The following is a 24,307-nucleotide window of genomic DNA, read 5'->3' as shown; positions in this document are numbered from 1 at the left end:
AATAAATTTTGCATATATCAACTTTGAATTTGATTATGATCAAATTGCCTAGTTAATATGTCATTGGACATTATAACCGTGTTAAAGCGTTGAAACCAGGTGACCTATGAAACACATTTGAGATTTATTGGTAAACTAGGTTGACTAGATGACAAGTTTAGAGTAAAATGTGTAATAAAGGTATACGTGTTGCAATATTTGAGTGCTTAAATACAGGCCGACGAATGTAAATACTTGACTGTTACACTGTATTTGGCGTTCCTCTCCTAATTTATTGAAGTTTTTAATGTTTTTCATGTGTTCGAAAAATACTGTTTTTCACATCTTTAGGTGTAAATATAAGGGGATTAATTCCTATATGTTTTCTCCATTAGGAGTTAGCATAAAGGACACAAAGAATGTGGATAAGTTCATTTGCCCGAACGGAAACATATACAGTGAGGCGTGTATAGATATGTATCTGACGTTTTCTATTCAATGACTCTACCTTAATCTTCTTTGTCTATACAGCTCGAATAATAAATAATTGTAAATTAAAAGAAAATAATGTGCTTGTATTATGACCATATAAATTTGAGTTTTATATCTCCATTGGTATTAGTTTATCTCCTGTACAGAGTATCCTATGTATGAGTTGCAGTATTTGATATAAATGAAATTGATTGTAAATTTGGAATAAAAAGTTGTCTAAGTTTTTTTGACATCTTTTTTATCTTCCTCTTTGGCCAATTTATGGCAATTGCTATGAAGTTTAATATCGCAAAAAATCTTTGTATTCATAATGTAATTCAGTTTTAAACATATAGCTGAAACAAAAATTCATATATTAGGTCACAAATCAAAAACTCCGGTTTATTGAAAGTCGGGGTTTCTCGGTTTAAAACGCAGGACTTGGACCTGGCGGACGGGTTTTTTAGAAACACATAACCGGTTCGACGGGGGTTCGTAAAAACACGAAATTTTGAAACGGAAAAAATAAATAAATATTTATAGACTCCTCCATATAAACCGATAAAGAACCCATGTGGCTTGTGTATGTATATAATCTACCATTTTACACTCTCTACTAACTTTGTCATTCCGTTTGCTTAAAATATACAAATCCTTTAAATGTTCATATTCTTGGACGTGGTGAAATTCTGAGTCGGGATCTAGGGTCTAGGGATGTCCCACCGTCTGTGGAAATCATGCTAACTTCCGAAAGAAACAAGCTACAGCAATCCTTCGATTTACGTCGCCTCGGTTTACGTTGTTTCGATTTACGTCGTCAAATTTTTCGTTCCATTCAACTTCGATTTACGTCGCCATTTGATTTGCGTCGTCGATTTTTTGCCAATTTTATCAGAAACGCCCTCCATAAATGGAATAACTACCAACGATGATGACATCGAAAAATTTATTTCTGAAATTCTTACCGAAAATTCGTCAAATTCCGATTGCATATACAGCAATCCCTCGATTTACGTCGCCTCGGTTTACGTTGATTCGATTTACGTCGTCAAATTTTTCGTTCCATCCAACTTCGATTTCAATTTTATCAGAAACGCCGTCCATAAGTGAAATAAATGCCAACGATGATGACATCGAAACATTTATTTCTGAAATTCTTACAGAAAATTCGTCAAATTCTGATTGCATATATAACGCAATTGTCGAATAGGTTTCCGTCGTTTCGATTAACGTCGTCAAATTCCGGAACCAAACACGTCATAAATTGAGGGATTACTGTATTGACTTGAAACTTGGTTTCAGTACCCAACAAAAAAGCGTCGCCAAAAAAGTGGTGAAAATGTTCTTTTTGTACCCGGAAGTGGTGCAAAATTGGCGCGGAAGCGATGTTCTTAACATGGGCTTGTCATAGAACAGATGTCCACCATTTCAATAGCAGTTGCACTGAATTTGCATCACTTCCGAATTCAGTGTTTCGGATGTGAATTAAAAATTTTAATGATATTTTGCCAAATAAATAATATTTCTAATTTTTCTAATTTTTTTGGCTTTTAATGCATTCTAACGCTTGTCTCAAACGTTTGAACTTAAATATTTTCAAAAATTTCAAATTTTTCTGGAAGAGATTTTGCATTTTTTTTCAATTTTTTTTTTTTTATAATTTGTACCACTTTATTTATTCTTGCTTTGTTTTTAACCTATTTGAAACAAAAAAGTTAAAATTACCTATTAAAAATATGAAAAAATCAAGTTGTAAAAAATTGAATTAAAAGAACTTCCTGTGTAGTTAAAATAAAGAACATCTTTGGGAGGACATTTTTGGAAGTGCTTTTAAAGTTGTGCTTTTAGAAGAACTTCCAAATATTTTTCCTGGGTAGTTGTTATTGAATTAGGTCTGATGGTATACAAATGGACCCTATTGAAACAATATTAAGTATAGCCCCATATAAACCGACCCCCATATTATTCTTGGGGAGGCTCTTGGAAGAGCAAATTTCATCCGATCCACATGAAATTTAGCTCTCTATTAGTCATAGTCGTTCACACCATATTTATTTATGGACTCCTCTATAAAAAAACGATCAAGACTCCACATGAACTAACGTACAATTTAGAAGTCAAAGGTTTAATATTTAATAGTACTTTGTAGATGCATGGTACATAAGATGTGCCCTGGCCGAAATTTCAGCTGTATTCACTTGTTTAATCTAACATAGACTCCATATGGAGCAACTTAAAAATTTGGAGACGATGTTCAAAAGTGTTAAAATACCTTGTCTGCATAATTATTACGACAACCTAGGTAACTTAATAGTGTATGACATATTTTTACTCAATCCGTGGTGGAGGGCAGGGCTGTGGAGTCTTGTCAATTTTGCTCGACTCCGGCTCCGACTCCAGCATTTCTTATTAGCCTCCAGGTGGTGTACCTAAATCTCATTTTAACAGTATTCTAATTGTAATTTTAAGGTGTAGTGTTCCAAAAGTAGACCGATATAAGTACTCTATTTTGCCATATGTGTTTTGTATGTTATGTCCAAAAGAACTCTAATTTTAATTTGTGATACGACTCGACGACAAATCTCAGCATTTTAGGAATGTAAAGAACTCTGCATTTTAATATCAGGCTAATAAATTAAAATACGACACAAGACCACATCAAAATATGGGTAGACAACAACAATCTCCAGAATATGAATTTATAAAAACACAAAATAATTAGGCTTCCAGATGTCTAAGAAGTAAAATCTTGGTATTGGTCTATATAGGTATTTTATAAACAAGTATATACGGCCGTAAGTTCGGCCAGGCCGAAGCTTATGTTCCTCCATCATGGATTGCGTAGAAACTTCTTCTAAACACTGTCATCCACAATCGAATTACTTAAGTTGCGGTAACGCTTGCCGATGGCAAGGTATCTTAAAACCTCCTAACACCATCTTCTAAATTGTATGTAAGTCCATGCGTGTTATATATTAAATCAAAAAAGATCGATCCAATACGTATATAATTCAGTTTGACAAAGTAGACATAAAATTTTGACAAAATTTTCTACAGAAATACAATTTTAACAAAATTTTCTATAGAAATAAAATTTTCACAAAATTTTCTATAGAAATAAAAATTTTGACAAAATTTTCTATAGAAAGAAAATTTTGACAAAAATTTCTACAGAAATAAAATTTTTACAAAATTTTCTATAGAAATAAACTTTTGACAAAATTTCCTATAGAAATAAAATCTTGGTAGATTATTTTTGGCTCGAGTGGCAACCATGACTATGAACCGAATAAAATTTTAACAAAATTTTCTCTAGAAATAAAATTTTGACAAAATTTTCTATAGAAATAAAATTTTGACAAAATTTTCTATAGAAATAAAATTTTGGTAGATTATTTTTGGCTCTAGTGGCAACCATGATTAGAAACCGATATGGACCAATTTTTGTGTGATTGGACCAATTTTGGTATGGTTGTCAGCGACCATATACCAACACCACGTTCCTAATTTTAACCGGATCGGATGAATTTTGCTCCTCCAAGAGGCTCCGGAGGTCAAATCTGGAGTGCGTTTTATATGGGGGCTATATAATTATGGGCCGATATGGACCAATTGTGGCACGGTTGTTAAATATCATATACTAACACCATGTTCCAAATTACAACCAGATTGGATGAAATTTTCTTCTCTTGGAGACTTCGCAAGCCAAATCTGGGGATCGGTTTATATGGGGGCTATATATAATTATGAACCGATGAGGACCAATTTTTGCATGGTTGTTAGAGACCATATACCAACATCATGTACCAAATTTCAGGTGGATCGGGTGAAATTTGTTTCTCTTTGACGCACCGCAACCCAAATCTGGGGATCGGTTTATATGGGCGCTATATATAATTATGGACCGATGAGGACCAATTTTTGCACGGTTGCTAGAGACCATATACCAATACCATGTACCAAATTTCAGCTGGATCGAATCCAATTTGCTTCCCTTTGCAAGCCAAATCTGGAAATTGGTTTATATGGGTCTATATATAATTATGGACCGATGTGGACCAATTTTTGCATGTTTGTTAGAGACCATATGCCAACATCATGTACCAAATTTCAGCCGGATCGGATGAAATTTGCTTCTCTTTGAGGCTCCGCAAGCCAAATCTGGGGATCGGTTTATATGGGGGCTATATATAATTATGGACCGATGTGAACCAATTTTTGTATGATTGTTAGAGACCATATACCAACACCATGTACCAAATTTCAGCCGGATCGGATGAAATATGCTTCTCTTAGAGGCTTCACAAGCCAAATCTGGGGATCGGTTTATATCGGGGCTATATATAATTAAGGACCGATATGGACCAATTTTTGCATGGTTGTTAAAGACCATATACCAACATTATGTACCAAATTTCAGCCGGATCAGATGAAATTTTCTTATCTTTGAGGCTCCGCAAGCCAAATCTGGGGATCGATTTATATGGGGGCTATATATAATTATGGACCGATGTGGACCAATTTTTGCATGGTTGTTAGAGACCATATACCAACACCATGTACCAAGTTTCAGGCGGATCGGATGAAATTTGCTTCTCTTTTAGGCTCCGCAAGCCAAATCTGGGGATCAGTTTATATGGGGGCTATATATAATTATGGACCGATGTGGACCAATTTTTGCATGGTTGTTACAGACCATATACAAACACCATGTACCAAATTTCAGCCGGATCGGATGCAATATGCTCCTCTTTGAGGCTTCGCAAGCCAAATCTGGAGATCGGTCAATATGGGGTATATATATAATTATGGACCGATGTGGAGCAATTTTTGCATGGTTGTTAGAGACCATATACAAACACCATGTACCAAATTTCAGCCGGATCGGATGCAATTTGCTCCTCTTTGAGGCTTCGCAAGCCAAATCTGGAGATCGGTTTATATGGGGTCTATATATAATTATGGACCGATGTGGACCAATTTTTGCATGGTTGTTAGAGACCATATACAAACACCATGTACCAAATTTCAGCCGGATCGGATGAAATATGCTTCTGTTAGAGGCTCCACAAGCCAAATCTGAGGGTCCCTTTATATGGGGGCTATATGTAAAAGTGGACCGATATGGCCCATTTTCAATACCATCCGACCTACATCGATAACAACTACTTGTGCCAAGTTTCAAGTCGATAGCTTGTTTCGTTCGGAAGTTAGCGTGATTTCAACAGACGGATGGACGGACGGACGGGCGGACGGACGGACATGCTTAGATCGACTCAGAATTTCACCACGACCCAGAATATATATACTTTATGGGGTCTTAGAGCAATATTTCGATGTGTTACAAACGGAATGACAAAGTTAATATACCCCCATCCTATGATGGAGGGTATAAAAATAAATCTGTATAAAAAAGAAATATCAAAATCAAAATGCAAATCTAATCAGATAGAAAGTTTAGATGTTAAACAAACTTTCTCCCAAAAGTCCGCCTCAGGTGGCACGTTGGCAGAGGTTTAATTTAAAATTACAGCTTTCAAGGACATCGGGTGTATATGGAGATTTCTCAAATAATTATCTCCATATACAAAATCTGGGCCGACGGGAAATTTCCGCATTTTTTATGGATCCCAAATAACTCAAAATTTCTGACAAATCTTATGAAAATTTTAGACTGGGAAAAATTTCTTAAAACAAATCGGGGAAGGGTTTATACGTAGGTGCTATATCACACAATTTTTCGTTATGACCCATCTTCGAACTCAACATGCCTGCCAAAAATTCAGAACGTTAGGTTCCACTGCTATATTGCCTTAAAATTGTACCATTATCAAGAGTATATATAGGCTTAAAAATCGGTAGTTTAATATGTTAAAAATGGACTACACAATTGATCAATCCAGCCCATATTCTAGTAAAACCTACACTTTATATCACCGTGAAATATCACCTATATAAATACACTTTGAATGGCCTGAAATCCAGTACTTCGTTTTTCTCTGTTCGATTAAAAACCCCAATCGAATCTAATTTGTCGAAATGTTTCTTTTGTTACAAAGATATGAAGTATTTTTCAAATTTTGTTTCGTCGGAGTCGAGCAAATTTTATACGACTCCGGCTCCGACTCCACAGGCCTGGTGGAGGGTATATAAGATTCGCCTGGCCGAACTTTCGTCCGTATATACTTGTTTTGTATAATGTTTCCTGTTCCCGATTTCTAATTTGAGATATAAAACTAAGCCGCCAAAAGTTTCTGTTTTATTTGCTTTGGTTGGAATCACAAATGCAGAAGACCTCTCTTTTCTTTTCTAAATAAAATAGTCTGGAAATTTATTATGAAAATGAAAATTTTATTTGAAATTAAAATGTTAATTATTTGTATGACAAAAAAAAAAAGAAAATTCTTATAAAGGGTGATTCTTTTGAGGTTAGGATTTTCATGCATTAGTATTTGACAGATCACGTGGGATTTCAGACATGGTGTCAAAGAGAAAGATGCTCAGTATGCTTTGACATTTCATCATGAATAGACTTATTAACGAGCAACGCTTGCAAATCATTGAATTTTATTACCAAAATCAGTGTTCGGTTCGAAATGTGTTTCGCGCTTTACGTCCGATTTATGGTCTACATAATCGACCAAGTGAGCAAACAATTAATGCGATTGTGACCAAGTTTCGCACTCAGTTTACTTTATTGGACATTAAACCAACCACACGAATGCGTACAGTGCGTACAGAAGAGAATATTGCGTCTGTTTCTGAGAGTGTTGCTGAAGACCGTGAAATGTCGATTCGTCGCCGTTCGCAGCAATTGGGTTTGTGTTATTCGACCACATGGAAGATTTTACGCAAAGATCTTGGTGTAAAACCGTATAAAATACAGCTCGTGCAAGAACTGAAGCCGAACGATCTGCCACAACGTCGAATTTTCAGTGAATGGGCCCTAGAAAAGTTGGCAGAAAATCCGCTTTTTTATCGACAAATTTTGTTCAGCAATGAGGCTCATTTCTGCTTGAATGGCTACGTAAATAAGCAAAATTGCCGCATTTGGAGTGAAGAGCAACCAGAAGCCGTTCAAGAACTGCCCATGCATCCCGAAAAATGCACTGTTTGGTGTGGTTTGTACGCTGGTGGAATCATTGGACCGTATTTTTTCAAAGATGCTGTTGGACGCAACGTTACGGTGAATGGCGATCGCTATCGTTCGATGCTAACAAACTTTTTGTTGCCAAAAATGGAAGAACTGAACATGGTTGACATGTGGTTTCAACAAGATGGCGCTACATGCCACACAGCTCGCGATTCTATGGCCATTTTGAGGGAAAACTTCGGAGAACAATTCATCTCAAGAAATGGACCGGTAAGTTGGCCACCAAGATCATGCGATTTGACGCCTTTAGACTATTTTTTGTGGGGCTACGTCAAGTCTAAAGTCTACAGAAATAAGCCAGCAACTATTCCAGCTTTGGAAGACAACATTTCCGAAGAAATTCGGGCTATTCCGGCCGAAATGCTCGAAAAAGTTGCCCAAAATTGGACTTTCCGAATGGACCACCTAAGACGCAGCCGCGGTCAACATTTAAATGAAATTATCTTCAAAAAGTAAATGTCATGGACCAATCTAACGTTTCAAATAAAGAACCGATGAGATTTTGGAAATTTTATGCGTTTTTTTTTTTTAAAAGTTATCAAGCTCTTAACAAATCACCCTTTAAAATACGTATGTTAGTCGAGGAAAAAATATCACTAAGCATTGGGAGTAACGCTACGTTGCACCAATTGCAAATGGTTCTTAATGAAACAGGTAACACCACGATAAGCCCTTTCACAAGGACTGCTGCCTTGTTCATTGTTATCTACGCAAGATTCAATCTTGGCATGGACATCATTGTTATGATCGGCTTCAGCATTTGCACCAACCAATTGTTGGTGAATGTAGTCAACATTGAATCCAGAGGATTCATCGAACAAGCCAAACTTAACGAAGACACATTTCAAGTAGCATTTCGTAACATCATCCTCAGGATATTGCCACTTTTTATATTGCTCCACTAGATTTTCGGGAACTTTTAATTCGGATACACATTCGTTCCGATATTGTAAGAGATTCTCTCGAGTTTTCACAACATATTCAGCAGAAGACTACAGGGAGAGAGAGAGGATGAAGAATAACAAAATTTTAATAAGTCGAAATATTTAGAGTTTTCCAAATTGCTTACCAAAGCAATGAATAGACAAACGGCAACAAATACTTTCATGATGTTAATAGCGATGATGTTTCAAGAGCGACTGCTTAAAATGAACTGTGACTATCCACTGTTTTTAAGGGCTATATATACTCATACGATAAGTGACTGAATAGCATTCCTAGTTTTTCTACCTGTTGTTTTCTTATAAAAATCACCCCTAAGTGTTAAATTACACATGGACCTACGAATGGAAAAATTGAATTTGTTTATTGTAATCTCTAAACTACCTGTTTCTTATCTAGGAAATATACTGACGGAATACTAAGTCCATGCCTTAAGACTTCATTACTGCAATCCAACAATAACTTAGATAGTATGTATACTGCTATTTATAAAGAACGTTCATATTTTCTCTACCAGTTATCAGTAGCTTGGGAAATTTTATGTATGTGTGGGATATTTTTCTTTCCTTATTCTAAAATTAATAGATTTTTTGTATACAAAAGTAATAAAGATAAAGTAAATTAAGTCTAATGTCGGCAATATAAAAACATAGTTGCACTTATCCTTGAAGAAAATTATAAAAGAAAATTACCCCAATCTTTCATATGCTTTAGGATAGAAATGAATAAAATAGCGTCTCATTATCTTTCATATATTATCGGATTATATATGAGAAATATCTACACTAAAAACAGTTACTTGGATCCAAACCTTCGTTTAGGGTGTTTGGCATTGTCCCCGATTCAAAATGCAATCCAATTTTTATTCTGGGCTATAATATTTTAAAATTAGGTTACAGACTTCAATTGCCGAATTTCTATTTTCGTTGTATGATAACAAATAACTTTAAAAATCCAAATTAAAATAAATACTTCAAAGAAAAATGAGTTTTCTTATTTCAAAGAAAAAAAACCTCAAGGATGTAAAATTCTCAAAATAATTCCTAACCTATTCTTTGAGCTTTTCATCTTAAGCCAAGAATTCAAAAACCTTAAATCGTGGTGCTAAAATTTCAAAGATGAGTGTCCTAAATTTAAAGAAGTAAATTGTTTTTTTTAGTTACTTTATATTAAAGAAATGTGTCTTCCTTGTTAGAGGATTGGGGCTATACAAAAAACTGGACCTACACGCAAAGAAAAAAAAACGTTTGGAAAACGTGTACCGAAAACGTTTTTCTTTTGTTAGAGTTTTTTGAATTGCTTCGAAAAGTATACACTTTTATCACCAAAAAAATTCGTTTGTTACAAAATTTTTATTTTTTCAGTAAAAAAAGTTATTTTTGAACCAACAACACAGTCCATTTCGTTTATACTGTTCTTTTCTAAATTTAGGTCTTTAATAAGACACATTTTACAGTTCATAGTAAAAATTGAATATAGTAGAATGTAATGTTGAAAAATTTTTCGGAATCTTCCGATCATATCTGGAATATATGTAAAAAAAAAAAAAAACTTTGGTCGAAGCAGGGATCGAACCCACGACCCTTGGCATGCAAGTCAGACGTAGCAACCACTGCTCCACGGTGCCCAACTAAATGTATTTTTCTGTTAAATAAACTTTGTTTAATCGGCTCGTGGGCGCCGCAAGCTATGCTATATAAATATAACTTAGTTATATGGGTAATTGTCTATTGATGACAATAACGGCTACATGGCTCAGTGGATAGTGTGTTGGCTTACAAATTGCATGGTCCGCGGTTCGATTCTCCGTCCAGGCGAAAGGTAAAAAAATTAAAAATTTATAAAATCGTATAATTTCTTCTACATTGTTTGTGTTACAGAAAAAGGTGCTAAGAACTAAAAAACTTCGTGGAAGTGGGAAAGATGTGAGGGAAAATGCAATTAGCCAGAAAAAAATTTTTTTGAGTTAGTCTTTGTGAAATTGTTTTTACATCTTGGAAAAGAATAAACGTTTATCACAAAAAGTATATACCTTTCTTCCAAATACACTTCCTTCCAACGAAAAGCAAATGAGAAACGAACTTTGTTTGTCTAAAATTTCGTTTGGCAGGAAAGAATTATTTTTTTGCGTGTATCTAGCCCATTTTCGAATTTGAACACAAAAAAAAAACAAGTATATACGGCCGTAAGTTCGGCCAGTCCGAATCTTATGTACCCTCCACCATGGATTGCGTAGGAACTTCTACTAAAGGCTGTCATCCACAATCGAATTACTTGGGTTGCGATAACACTTGCCGATGGCAAGGTATCGTAAAACTTTTTAACACTGTCTTCAAAATTGTAAGTTAGCCCATACGGGGTATATATTAAACAAAAAAAGGCCGATTAAATACGTATATAATATAGTTTGACAAAATTTGACAAAATGAAAACTTGACAAAATCTTCTATAGAAATAAAATTTTGACAAAATTTTCTATAGAAATAAAAACTTGACAAAATTTTCTATAGAAATAAAATGTTGACAAAATTTTCTATGGAAGTAAAATGTTGACAAAATTTTGTATAGAAATAAAATGTTGACAAAATTTTCTACAGAAATAATTTTTTTACAAAATTTTCTATAAAAATAAAATTTTGACAAAACTTTCTATGGAAATAAAATTTTGACAAACATTTCTATAGAAATAAACGTTTGACAAAACTTTCTATAGAAATGAAATTTTGACACAACTTTCTATAGTAATAAAATTTGACAAAATTTTCTATGGAAATAAAGTTTTGTTAGATTATTTTTGGCGAAATGGGCCAATTTTTGTGTAATAAGTCATCGGCTATATATAACTAAAGACCGATATTGACCAATTTTTACATGGCTGTTAGAGGCCATATATTGACAAAATGTACCAAATTTCAACCGCATCGGATGACTTTTGCTATATATAATTATGGACCGATATGGACCAATTTTTGCATGGTTGTTAGATACCATATACTAACACCATGTACCAAATTTCAACTGGATCGGATGAATTTCGCTCCTCCAAGAGGCTCCTGAGGTCAAATCTGGGGATCGGTTTATATGGGAGCTATATATAATTATGAACCGATATGGACCAATTTTTGCATGGTTGTTAGAGACTATATACTAACACCACGTACTAAATTTCAATTGGATCGGATGAATTTTGCTCCTCCAAGAGGCTCCGAAGTTCAAATCTGTGGATCGGTTTATATGGGAGCTATATATAATTATGAACCGATATGGACCAATTTTTGCATGGTTGTTAAAGGCCCTACACTAACATCAGGTACCAAATTTCAACAGGATCGGATGAATTTTGCCCCTCCAATAGGCTCCGGAGGTCAAATTTGGGGATCGGTTTATATGGGGGCTATATATAATTATGGACCGATATGGACCAATTTTTGCATGGTTGTTAGAGACCATATACTAACATCAGGTACCACATTTCAACCGGATCGGATGAATTTTTCTCCTCCAAGAGGCTCCGGAGGTCAAATCTGGGGATCGGTTTATATGGAGGCTATATATAATTATGGACCGACATGGACCAATTTTTGCATGGGTGTTAGAGACCGTATACTAAGACCACGTACTAAATTTCAACCGGATCGGATGAATTTTGCTCCTCCAAGAGGCTCCGGAGGTCAAACCTGGGGATCGATTTATATGGGAGCTATATATAATTATGGACCGATATGGACCAATTTTTACATGGTTGTTAGAGGCCGTATACTAACATCAGGTACCAAATTTCAACCGGATCGGATGAATTTTGCTGCTCCGGGAGGCTCCCCAAACCAAATTTGGGGATCGGTTTATATGGGGGCTATACGTAAACGTGGTCCGATATGGCCGATTTTCAATACCATCCGACGGACGGACGGACGGACATGCTTAGATCGACTCAGAATTTCACCACGACCCAGAATATATATACTTTATGGGGTCTTAGAGCAATATTTCGATGTGTTACAAACGGAATGACAAAGTTAATATACCCCCATCCTATGGTGGAGGGTATAATAACGAATCTGAGCCAAATTTAAGAACAATAGCTTCATTTTTGAATGCTGTAGAGTGATTATAACAGACAGAGGGTCATCGTTAGATGGTCTTAAAACTTCTCCATGGTCCAGGAAATTATGAGTCGATATGGATATGTCCGTCCGTCCGGACAGCCTGGGTATAAGTACCCAGCAAACAAAGCGTCGCCAAAAAAGTAGTGAAAATGTTCTTTTTGGATCCGGAAGTGGTGCAAAATTGGCGCAGAAGCGATGAATTTAACACGGGCTTGCCATAGGACGGATGTCCACCATTTCAAATGCCGTTGCACTGAATTTGCAGCACTTCTTAAGGTGTGATCCGCATTTAGTGTTTTGTATGTAAATTAAAAAATTTTGCAATAATTTGCCAAATAAATATTTTTTTTCAAATTTTTACAAAGTTGTCGTTAACTCGTTTTTAAATGACTTTAATAGCATACGACGAAAAAAGCTGAAAAAGCGAAAAATTAAAATTTGCTTCCTGGAAGCAAGTACACAAAACCCAAATTTAAAAGTGAATTGTGTTTTAAAATTATCCTTACTTGTATTCTCCGCGTCTTTGGCTCGGAATCAACACCAACATTTTTAAAGTAAAGAGAAAATCTTTGGAACCGGGCATGCTTTTTTTCAGTGTATGTAGGTCAGATGGTATTGCAAGTGGACCATGTAGGACCACTTTTAGATATATCCCCCATATAAGCCGATCCCCAGATTTGTCTTACGGAGCCTTTTAGTAGAGCAAATTTCATGCGATCTGGTTGAAATTCGGTATGTGATGTTAGTATATGCCCACTCAAAACCGTGCAAATATTTGTCCATTTGTTTCCTACAATCAAGTACGCAAAACTCAAATTTAAAAGAGAATTTAAATGAGCCCTTACTTGCCGTACCAAATTCCTCCCTAGCACTGCAAATATGTCTTCCACATCTTCGCCGCATTCCTCGTCACTGGATCATCCCAATCTCAGGTCAAAATTTGTTCAATATCATTGTTTTCCAAATCTTTTTATACCCTGCGCCACACTGTGGAACCCTTCTACATTGGTCTACTTAGTTACCAGATCCTAAACCCATTGAAAACCTTTGGGGAGAGTTAAAACACAGAATTGGGAATGAAACATTTAAAAATAAAGAACAACCTTGGAATTTTGTGAAGATAACATGGTAATGAAAACTTAGATGAAAGCTGTCGGAAGCTTGTAAGCAGTATGTCAAAGCGAGTATCAAATGTTATCAAAATAAAGTTGGATACACTGGTTATTGATAATGTAACAAAATTATGTTCAATTTAAACCAAAAAAATTCAAGTAGACCTGTATATTTCACGATTTTGGAAAATTACTTGGATGCGGTAACACTTGTCGATGGCAAGGTATCTTAAAACTTCCTAACACCGTAATATATACCACATAGTCCATACGTGGTATATATTAAACTAAAAAAGGACGAATAAATACGTATATAATTAAGTTTAAAGTTTCTATAGAAATAAAATTTGGAAAAAAATTTCTATAGAAATAAAATTGTGACAACATTTTCTATAGAAATAAAATTTTGACAAAATTTTCTATAGAAATAAAATTTTGACAAAATTTTCTATAGAAGTAAAATTTTGAAATAAAATGTTTGGCAAAATTTGACAAAATTTTCTATAGAAATAAAATTTTGACAAAATTTTCTACAGAAATAATATTTTGACACTGTTTTCTATAAACATAAAATTTTGGTAGATTATTTTTGGCTCGAGTGGCAACCATGATTATGAACCGATATGGACCAATTTTTGTGTGATTGGGGATCGGCTATATATAACTATAGACCGATATGGACCAATTTTGGCATGGTTATTAGCGGCCTTATACTAACACCACGTTGCAAATTTCAACCGGATCGGATGAATTTTGCTCCTCCTCCGGAGCAAAATTCATCCGATCCGGAGATCAAATCTGGGGAACGGTTTATAAATTTCAACCGGATCGGATGACTTTTGCTCCGCTAAGAGGCATGGTCATTAAAGAACATATACCAACACCATGTACCAAATTTCAGCCGGATCGGATGAAATTTGCTTCTCTTAGAGGCTCCGCAAGCCAAATCGGGGGATCGGTTTATATGGGGGCTATATATAATTATGTACCGATGTAGACCAATTTTTGCATGGTTCTTAGAGACCATATACTAACACCATGTACCAAATTTCAGCCGGATCGGGTGAAATTTGCTTCTCTTAGTGCAATCGCAAGCCAAATTTGGGGGTCCATTTATATGGGGGCTATACGTTAAAGTGGATCGATATGGCCCATTTGCAATACCATCCGACCTACATCAATAACAACTACTTGTGCCAAGTTTCAAGTCGATAGTTTGTTTCGTTCGAAAGTTAGCGTGATTTCAACAGACGGATGGACATGCTCAGATCGACTCAGAATTTCACCATGACCCAGAATATATATACTTTATGGGGTCTTAGAGCAATATTTCGATGTGTTACAAACGGAATGACAAAGTTAATATACCCCCATCCTATGGTGGAGGGTATAAAAAATTGTCAGTCACAGTTTCACTCCAATAAACGCGAAATTTTCCAGAAAGTTTAGAATACATTTTAGCTATGTTTGTTTAAACCGATTAATATTTAGGTATATCATTCATATGTATGTACTCCCGGTTTGGGGAAATGTGGTAGAAAATCCCACATTTGTTTGACTTAGAACATCTATATCCATCTTTTTTGTCTATTGTATATACCGGTCCATTTTGTAATATGTTCTACATACACCGATCTACATGTTTTCAAGAGTGGCCCGATAAATACATAGCTACGCTCGTTAAACCAGTTTAAATTTCATGTCATCTTATTTGCTAGAGATAATTTTAAACGGCCAAATAGAGAATTTTCTAACAATTGTCTTAAGAAATTTCATTGGAAGTGGAAAAATTGGATGGATGATCACTGGATGTCCTTAAAAAGTAATGCTTCACTGAAAAGAATATTGTTATGAGGGCAATGCCTTTGAATATTAATACGAATGTGTTTTTGCTTAGCATAGAAGTCGTACTTCTCTGATATTTTTCTTTGTCCAAAAGTCGAAAAGCTTTTCAATGAAGTTGTTATGTCTGGTACATTTGCCCAAATATATCCGTTTCTCAGTTATACACGTTTCTGAAATTTCACCATTACAAAGATTGACATAGAGTTCTCGTCTTCATGAGGTTAACAACGAAAATATATTTTGCATATAGACGTAAGAGACAATTTTGAGTAACGTAAACCTATTATATATTTTTCGCCCGATTTTCCAAAATATATTTTTTTACCATATTATTCTAGTTTTGTGTCTGGTAGTCTAAAAATTGTTGCAAGATATTGTTTTGCATCGATTACTTTTAAGATTTGCTGGCCTTGTATATTGCTGTTTTTACCACAAGCGGTCACCCTTCGACATCAGATTTTTCTCCCATTTCTTTCTATTACCCCCTCTCAAAAAAAAAAAAAAATATTTGAAATTATTTAAATTTGTAAAAATGTGAATTTATTGAAAATGTTATGCTTAAATCCTATAAACTATTGTTTTGTTTTTATAAACAACATATCACTATTCTTGAGTTGTAACACTACGCTGAACCAACTGCAAATTGTTCTTGAAGAAACAGATGGCACCACGGTATGCCCATTCACAGGCATTGCTTCCTTGTTCGTTCTTATCAACGCAGGATTCAATCTTAGCATGAACGGAATCATCATGACTGGCTTCAGCATTAACACCAACCAATTGATGATGGATATTCTCTACATCGAAACCAGTTTCGGGACTGAAAAGACCGAATTTAACGAAGACACATTTCATGTAGCACTGGGTGATTTCATCATTAGGATATTGCCATTTTTTGTATTGCTCCACGTGCTCAGCTGGGACTTTTAATTCTTCGACACATTCGTTGCGGAATTGCAAGAGATTTTCCCGAGTTTTGACCACATATTCAGCAGAGGCCTATAAATGAAAATTATTATTATATTTATAAATTAAATTATTTGTAGCAGTTATTGGAATATATAATCTTACCAAAGTGAACAATAAACAAACTGCAATGAATACTTTCATGATGATGTCAAGTTAAAGAGCGATCAAGAGAAATTGTATGTTTGTCTCAAAACGCAGCAGTATTTATACTCGCTTTTGACATAAAATGTTGACTAGATTACCTGTTCGTTGTTCTTGTGAGTACTTGTCAGACCCATGTTATCCTTCATTGTTTACAAGAACACTCGTATTGTATTTCGTTTAATTCTATCCTAAAGAAGTTCTGTATTTGTGGGTGTGCATGTAAAACCCAAGTCTTATCATCCCTAAATCTTCTTCCACTTGATGTCATTTTAACGATCAATGCTATAGAATAAGGGCCCTTTTTCAGGTAGTAATGAAGTTCATTTGAAAATGGTGCATTTAAAGTGACTGTGAGAATATTTTCAGCAATAAATCAATATCCACGTTTTATGAACATGAGCAATTTAGTTATGCAGTGGGATATTTTATTTTAATAATTTTGTTGAAGAATTTATGAAACCAGATAAGGAAAGGCTAGATATGAAAACAATTCACAATGTGGATTGATATTTTTTGATAGCGATATCTTTTTCTTAAGAGACTTTATGGGCTGTTCCTAGATATTCTTGTGGAAAATTACTGACAAAATTTTTATAGAAGGTTTCACTTAGTAGAATTAGAACTCCGATTTGTTTATACTATCAATTCTTCAGCAGTTGAAGAAGTGGTTTCATACAAAGATTTAGGCGATGTTTTTGATAGTAAGTTTTCTTTGAAAATCATATTAATACCTAAATCCCTTATGCTTATGCACTCCTGGCTTTTATAAACAGAAATTGCAAAGACTTTTCGGATGAGAATTGAATTGAGTGCAGAAAAGATTTATAAAATTAGCCTTTTACGCATATATTTTGAAAACTCTGAACCCGAATATATTTCAAAATATAGACTTATATCACTATAGTCTCTTAAAAATAGAAGAAAGTTTGCTTTACAATTATTTCTCTACAAATGATGCAATGAGTCTATTGTTTTCCGGATTTTCTTAACTTGTTACCATTTTATGCTCCTTGCCGTCAACTACGTCATTATACACCTTTTTGTATTTCTTCGCAGATCAAATTGTGCCAATTTCGAATTATTCCATTTACTAGAGCCTTAAAAGAATTTAACAGAATTTTTAATTCCAATATAGACTTGTTTGGACCCTTAAGTAATTTTGTAACTATGTTAAATATTGTATATGTCAAAACAAATATTATAAAGATATAGTTAACTATGTTATATATATTTTTTTGTTTATATAAATAATATACCTTGTAAATTAATTGCTTAGTTTGTAAGGAGCTTTGCGTTTCCCTTGACTTAAATAAATAAATCTCTATTCGTTCTTGAGGAGAAAATCAAGAGTAAATCCATATTCCTGCACCCTCAAAAAAAAAAAAAAATCGCTTCTTTAACATATGTTCCAAACATATTTTGCAGGAAGCACGTATAATATTGGATACTGCCGAAACATTAAACGGAGAATCGAACAGGTTTGTAAGTCTAGGTTGATGTTTGTTGTAAAAGATTTGGTACGTGATGTTAATACGATGGCGGTTCGCAGACTTCTTACACGCAAAAAAATAATTCTTTCCTCCCAAACGAAATTTTAGACAAACAAAGTTCGTTTCTCATTTGCTTTTCGCTGTAAGGAAGTGTATTTGGAAGAAAAGTATATACTTTTTGTGATAAACGTTTATTCTTTTCCAGGATGTAAAAACAATTTCATAAAGACTAACTCAAAAAAAAAAAACAAGTAAGGAAAATCTAAAGTCGGGCGGGGCCGACTATATTATACCCTGCACCACTTTGTAGATCTAAAATTTCGATACCATATCACATCCGTCAAATGTATTGGGTGTATATATAAAGGTTTGTCCCAAATACATACATTTAAATATCACTCGATTTGGACAGAATTTGATAGAATTTTACAAAATCTATAGACTCAAAATTTAGCACTAGGTTGGAACACAATTTTAGTAAAAAATGTGGGAAACATTTAAATCTGAAGCAATTTTAAGGAAACTTCGCAAAAGTTTATTTATGATTTATCGCTCGATATATATGTATTAGAAGTTTAGGAAAATTAGAGTCATTTTTACAACTAAATCGGTGTTAAAAATTGGCCTCTGTGGTCATATGAGTGTGAATCGGGCGAAAGCTATATATGGGAGATATATTAAATCATAGCTACAATGCAAAATCTACTCCCTGTGCAAAATTTCAACCAAATTGAGCCAAAACTCTGGATTCTGGGGCCATATAAGTCCATATCGGGCGAAAAATATATATGGGAGCTATATCTAAATCTGAACCGATTTCAATCAAATTTAGCACACATGACTATACTACCAATTGTACTCCTGGTGCAAAATTTCAAGCTAATCGGGATAAAACTCTGGCTTCTAGGTCCATATAAGTGCATATCGGGCGAAAGATATATATGGGAGCTATATCTAAATCTGAATCGATTTCAATCAAATTTGGCACGCATAGCGACAATGCTAAATCTATTCCCTATGCAAAATTTCAACCAAATTGGGCCAAAACTCTGGCTTTTAGAACCATATAAGTCCATATCGGGCGAACAATATATATGGGAGCTATATCTAAATCTGAACCGATTTCAATCAAATTTTGCACACTTGACTATACGACTAAGTGTTATGTTTGTACAAAATTTCAAGCAAATCGGTATAAAGCTCTGGCTGCTGGATCCATATAAGTGCATATCGGTCGAAAGATATATATGGGAGCTATATCTAAATCTGAACCGATTTCTTCCAAAATCAATAGGGTTCTATTCTGACCCATTGGATCATTGGACTTAAATTGCGACCTAGACTTTGATCACAAAAATGTTTTCACAGACAGACGGACGGACGGACGGACAGACGGACATGGTTATATCGACTCAGGGACCCACGCTGAGCATTATTGTCAAAGACACCATGTGTCTATCTCGTCTCATTCTGGGTGTTACAAACATATGCACTAACTTATAATACCCTGTTCCACAGTGTGGCGCAGGGTATAAAAACATTGTTTTCTTGCTAATTGCATTTTCCCTCACATCTTTCTCACATCCACGAGGTTTTTTAGTTCTTAACACCTTTTCCTGTAATACCAACAATGTAGAAGAAATTGTACGATTTTATAAATTTTTTTACCTTTCGCCTGGACGGAGAATCGAACCGCGGACCATGCACTTTGTGAGCCAACACACTAACCACTGAGCTATGTACCTGTTATGGTCATCATAATTATCCATATAAGTTATATTTATATAGCATAGCTTGCGTCGCCCACGAACCGAATAACCAAAGTTTATTTAACAGAAACAAACATTTAGTTTGGCACCGTGGAGCAGTGGTTGCTACGTCCGACTTGCATGCCAAGGGTCGTGGGTCGATCCCTGCTTCGACCCAAGTTTTTTTTTTTACATATATTCCAGATATATTCGAAAGATTCCGAAAAAATGTTCAACATTACATACTAAAGGGTGATTCTTTTGAGGTTAGGATTTTCATGCATTAGTATTTGACAGATCACGTGGGATTTCAGACATGGTGTCAAAGAGAAAGATGCTCAGTATGCTTTGACATTTCATCATGAATAGACTTACTAACGAGCCACAACGTCGAATTTTCAGTGAATGGGCCCTAGAAAAGTTGGCAGAAAATCCGCTTTTTTATCGACAAATTTTGTTCAGCGATGAGGCTCATTTCTGGTTGAATGGCTACGTAAATAAGCAAAATTGCCGCATTTGGAGTGAAGAGCAACCAGAAGCCGTTCAAGAACTGCCCATGCATCCCGAAAAATGCACTGTTTGGTGTGGTTTGTACGCTGGTGGAATCATTGGACCGTATTTTTTCAAAGATGCTGTTGGACGCAACGTTATGGTGAATGGCGATCGCTATCGTTCGATGCTAACAAACTTTTTGTTTCCAAAAATGGAAGAACTGAACTTGGTTGACATGTGGTTTCAACAAGATGGCGCTACATGCCACACAGCTCGCGATTCTATGGCCATTTTGAGGGAAAACTTCGGAGAACAATTCATCTCAAGAAATGGACCGGTAAGTTGGCCACCAAGATCATGCGATTTGACGCCTTTAGACTATTTTTTGTGGGGCTACGTCAAGTCTAAAGTCTACAGAAACAAGCCAGCAACTATTCCAGCTTTGGAAGACAACATTTCCGAAGAAATTCGGGCAATTCCGGCCGAAATGCTCGAAAAAGTTGCCCAAAATTGGACTTTCCGAATGGACCACCTAAGACGCAGCCGCGGTCAACATTTAAATGAAATTATCTTCAAAAAGTAAATGTCATGGACCAATCTAACGTTTCAAATAAAGAACCGATGAGATTTTGCAAATTTTATGCGTTTTTTTTTTAAAAAAGTTATCAAGCTCTTAACAAATCACCCTTTATATTAAATTTTTGAACTGTAAAATGTGTCTTATTAAAGACCTAATGTCAGAAAAGAACAGTGTTTGAAATAAACGAAATGGACTGTGTTGTTGTTTCAAATATAACTTTTTTTTATTGAAAAAACAAGTATATACAGCACTAAGTTCGGCCGGGCCGAATCTTAAATGGCCACCACCATGAACCAAATATTAGTGTTTCCTTTGAAATTTCAGGAGGGCTTGAGGACACTTCCCGAAGATAAATTTAAAGATTTCACCTATGAGGACTATATCAGATTCTGGATTAATAAGAACCATTTTTGTTTAAGTTTTAGAGGAATCATTAACATCTCGTGTAAGTGTGCAAGAAAATTATAAAATAACGTCTTGATTTGAAATCTTAAATCTGTAGAAGTAAAATCTGGAAATTTTACATTGAGATGGACCGATAAAAACTTAATCCGATACACGCGTTTGTGAACCTAAAATACCAGAATATTTACAATTTCAGGCAAATCAGATAAAAACTACGGTTTCTAGAAACCCAAGGAGTTAAATCGAGAGATCGCTCTTATGAGGGCTATACTAAAATATGGACCGATACTCACCGTTTTCGGCACACCTCTTTATGACCCGAAAATACCTATAGATTTCCAATTGCAGGCAAATAGGATAAAAACTTCGGATTCTAGAAGCCCAAGAAGTAAAATCGGGAAATCGGTATATATGGGGGCTATACCAAAATATGGACCGATACTCACCATTTTCGGCACACCTCTTTATGGTCCTAAAATACCTCTAGATTTCCAATTTCAGACAAATTGGATAAAAACTACGGTTTCTATAAGCCCAAGACCCCAAATCGGAAGGTCGTTTTATATGGGGACCATACCAAAACATGGACCGATACTCACAATTTTTGGCACACGTATTTGTCCTACAATACCTCTAGATTTCCAATTTCAGGTAAATTGAATAAAAACTGCCGTTTCTATAAGCCCAAGGAGTAAAATCGGGAGATCGGTCTATATGGGGGCTATACCAAAATATGGACCGATACTCACCATTTTGGCACACCTCTTTATGGTCATAAAATACCTCTAGATTTCAAATTTCAGGCAAATTGGATAAAAACTACGATTTCTATAAGCCCAAGACCCCAAATCGGGAGGTCGGTTTATATGGGGACTATATCAAAACCTGGACCGATATAGCCCATCTTCGAACTTGACCTGCCTGCAGACAAAAGACGAGTTTGTGCAAAATTTCAGCACGATAGCTTCATTATTGAAGACTGTAGCATGATAACAACAGACAGACAGACGGACATCGTTATACCATCTTAGAATTTCTCCCTGATCAAGAATATATATACTTTATATAATCGGAAATCGATATTTCGATGTGTTACAAACGGAATGACAAACTTATTATACCCCCGTCACCATTCTATGGTGGTGGGTATAATAAACATTTTGTAACAAACGAATTTTTTTGGTGATAAAAGTTTAAAATTTTCGAAGCAATTCAAAAAACTCTAACAAACGTTTCTTTCTTTGCGTGTAGCTTATCAATGAAAGAAAATAGTTAGTTTTTCAAAAATATTTTTATTTTTCAATATAATCCTTCTCTAGCAATTCTATCCCTTGATTAAAACAGTTTTCCTCAAGGTCTTCAAAATAGTGGTTTACAACTGTAATTGCAATATATACAAACATACATCATATGTGTAGTATTTAGTTTGTTATTTTCTGTATATATTTCTGTAAAAATATACTTCTTTTACATAAGTTCAAGAAAACGTTGATACATCAATTTATTTCAACAACTTTATTTAGTTTGATGGGAATTTGTCTTACTTCAACTTAGTTTTAATTAAAATTTCTCTATTTGAAAGAAAATTGTCTTTTATATTAGTCTATTTCGAGTACTGTGGGTTGTGGGTTGCATAATATTTCACTTTTCGTCAATATTTTTTTGTGTGATACCATGGATGAAGCAAAATAAGTCAACGACTTTCCCAAAGGCAAATTAAATGAAAGAGAAGAATAGGTCAACACAGTTCTATGACTTTGAATGTTGTAGCCGTGTATTTGGTACGGTATTTTGAACCTAATATATTTCTTATTCAATGGAGATTCTACCAGAAATTATATATATATTATCAAGTAACTTGCTACGACGAGGGGTTTTACAAGGAAATTGAAGATTCGGTTACCGCTCTTACTATATGGATGGTATAGGGTTAAAAGCGGTCTCATACCTTAGCTCCTAATAACTTCCCATTCCAAGAAAATTAAGAAATTCGGATAAGCAACATTTAAAAGTTAAATTGAATTTTTATTTAATAATAAAGTCTCAAAAAGAAAAACTTACAAACTAAATATATTTTTTTTTGTTATTTTCAATACAAAATAATATCACTAAGCCTGGGGGTTGGTAACACTGCGTTGGACCAATTGCAAATTGTTCTTGATGAAGCAGACAGCTCCACGATAGGCCCATTCACAGGCATTGCTGCCTTGTTCATTTTTATCAACACACGATTCGATCTTGGCATGAATGGCATCATCGTGATCAGCTTCAGCATTTTCACCGACCAATTGTTTGTGTATATTTTCAACATTGAATCCACTCTCCGAATCGAATAAACCAAATTTACTGAAGACACATTTCATATAGCATTGGGTTACAGAATCATTAGGATATTCCCATTTTTTATATTGTTCAACAAGGTTTTCGGGAATTTCCAATTCGGCAACGCATTCCTTACGGAATTGTAGGAGATCATCACGACTTCTTACCACATAGCCATGAGAATGCTGCAAAGATGGAAACAATGTTAGAAAAAAATGTTGGAGGGTTTTAAGAGCACATTTGGACTAATATGCTTTTTTGACAATATTTTTTATTTATGAAAAGTTAAGGCAAATCTAGTATATAAATAATTGTAATTGGAAGGAGAGTTGCCTTTGGTTGCACCATCAATTTGTCAAATTCTTTGGTGTAAACGATCCATAAATAAATCAAAATGCTTTGGGAGTCTTACCACAATTAACAATAAACAGGCAGCAATGAATACTTTCATGATTATGGTCTTTCTTCGATGAATGATCAACAAGAACTGTGAGGTTAGTCCAGTTTGGAAGGACTATTTATACTCACTTTGAAATATACCCTTCCCAC

The 24,307-nt window shown here is 34.9% G+C and overlaps 3 protein-coding genes across 3 annotated transcripts; all 3 read right to left on the bottom strand.

Moving 5' to 3' along the window:
- Positions 1 to 6,780: 6,780 nt before the first annotated feature.
- Positions 6,781 to 8,765, bottom strand: LOC142222884 (general odorant-binding protein 99a-like). Its single transcript, XM_075292935.1, has 2 exons — positions 8,673 to 8,765; positions 6,781 to 8,595 (listed from the first exon to the last, which is right to left on the bottom strand). Exons 1-2 carry the CDS (start codon positions 8,709 to 8,711, stop codon positions 8,200 to 8,202), a joined length of 435 nt encoding a protein of 144 aa, XP_075149050.1. The 5' UTR covers positions 8,712 to 8,765; the 3' UTR covers positions 6,781 to 8,199.
- Positions 8,766 to 16,122: 7,357 nt separating this feature from the next.
- Positions 16,123 to 16,767, bottom strand: LOC142219715 (general odorant-binding protein 99a-like). Its single transcript, XM_075288580.1, has 2 exons — positions 16,680 to 16,767; positions 16,123 to 16,607 (listed from the first exon to the last, which is right to left on the bottom strand). Exons 1-2 carry the CDS (start codon positions 16,716 to 16,718, stop codon positions 16,212 to 16,214), a joined length of 435 nt encoding a protein of 144 aa, XP_075144695.1. The 5' UTR covers positions 16,719 to 16,767; the 3' UTR covers positions 16,123 to 16,211.
- A 6,673-nt stretch (positions 16,768 to 23,440) lies between these two features.
- Positions 23,441 to 24,244, bottom strand: LOC142219713 (general odorant-binding protein 99a-like). Its single transcript, XM_075288579.1, has 2 exons — positions 24,171 to 24,244; positions 23,441 to 23,943 (listed from the first exon to the last, which is right to left on the bottom strand). Exons 1-2 carry the CDS (start codon positions 24,207 to 24,209, stop codon positions 23,545 to 23,547), a joined length of 438 nt encoding a protein of 145 aa, XP_075144694.1. The 5' UTR covers positions 24,210 to 24,244; the 3' UTR covers positions 23,441 to 23,544.
- Positions 24,245 to 24,307: the final 63 nt, after the last annotated feature.

Source organism: Haematobia irritans, chromosome 1 (assembly GCF_050003625.1).
Source record: "Haematobia irritans isolate KBUSLIRL chromosome 1, ASM5000362v1, whole genome shotgun sequence".
Taxonomy (NCBI): Eukaryota; Metazoa; Arthropoda; class Insecta; order Diptera; family Muscidae; genus Haematobia; species Haematobia irritans.
Note: the sequence above shows the minus strand (reverse complement) of the source record. Positions and strands in the feature narration are given on the sequence as shown.

Excerpts from the sequence above, each read along its gene's own strand:
- LOC142219713 (XM_075288579.1), bottom strand. The coding sequence starts at position 24,209 with ATGAAAGTATTCATTGCTGCCTGTTTATTGTTAATTGTG. Across the intron at positions 23,944-24,170 it reads CCTGTTTATTGTTAATTGTG|CATTCTCATGGCTATGTGGT; the intron begins GTAAGACTCCCA and ends CCATCTTTGCAG.
- LOC142219715 (XM_075288580.1), bottom strand. The coding sequence starts at position 16,718 with ATGAAAGTATTCATTGCAGTTTGTTTATTGTTCACTTTG. Across the intron at positions 16,608-16,679 it reads TTTGTTTATTGTTCACTTTG|GCCTCTGCTGAATATGTGGT; the intron begins GTAAGATTATAT and ends TTTCATTTATAG.
- LOC142222884 (XM_075292935.1), bottom strand. The coding sequence starts at position 8,711 with ATGAAAGTATTTGTTGCCGTTTGTCTATTCATTGCTTTG. Across the intron at positions 8,596-8,672 it reads TTTGTCTATTCATTGCTTTG|TCTTCTGCTGAATATGTTGT; the intron begins GTAAGCAATTTG and ends CTCTCCCTGTAG.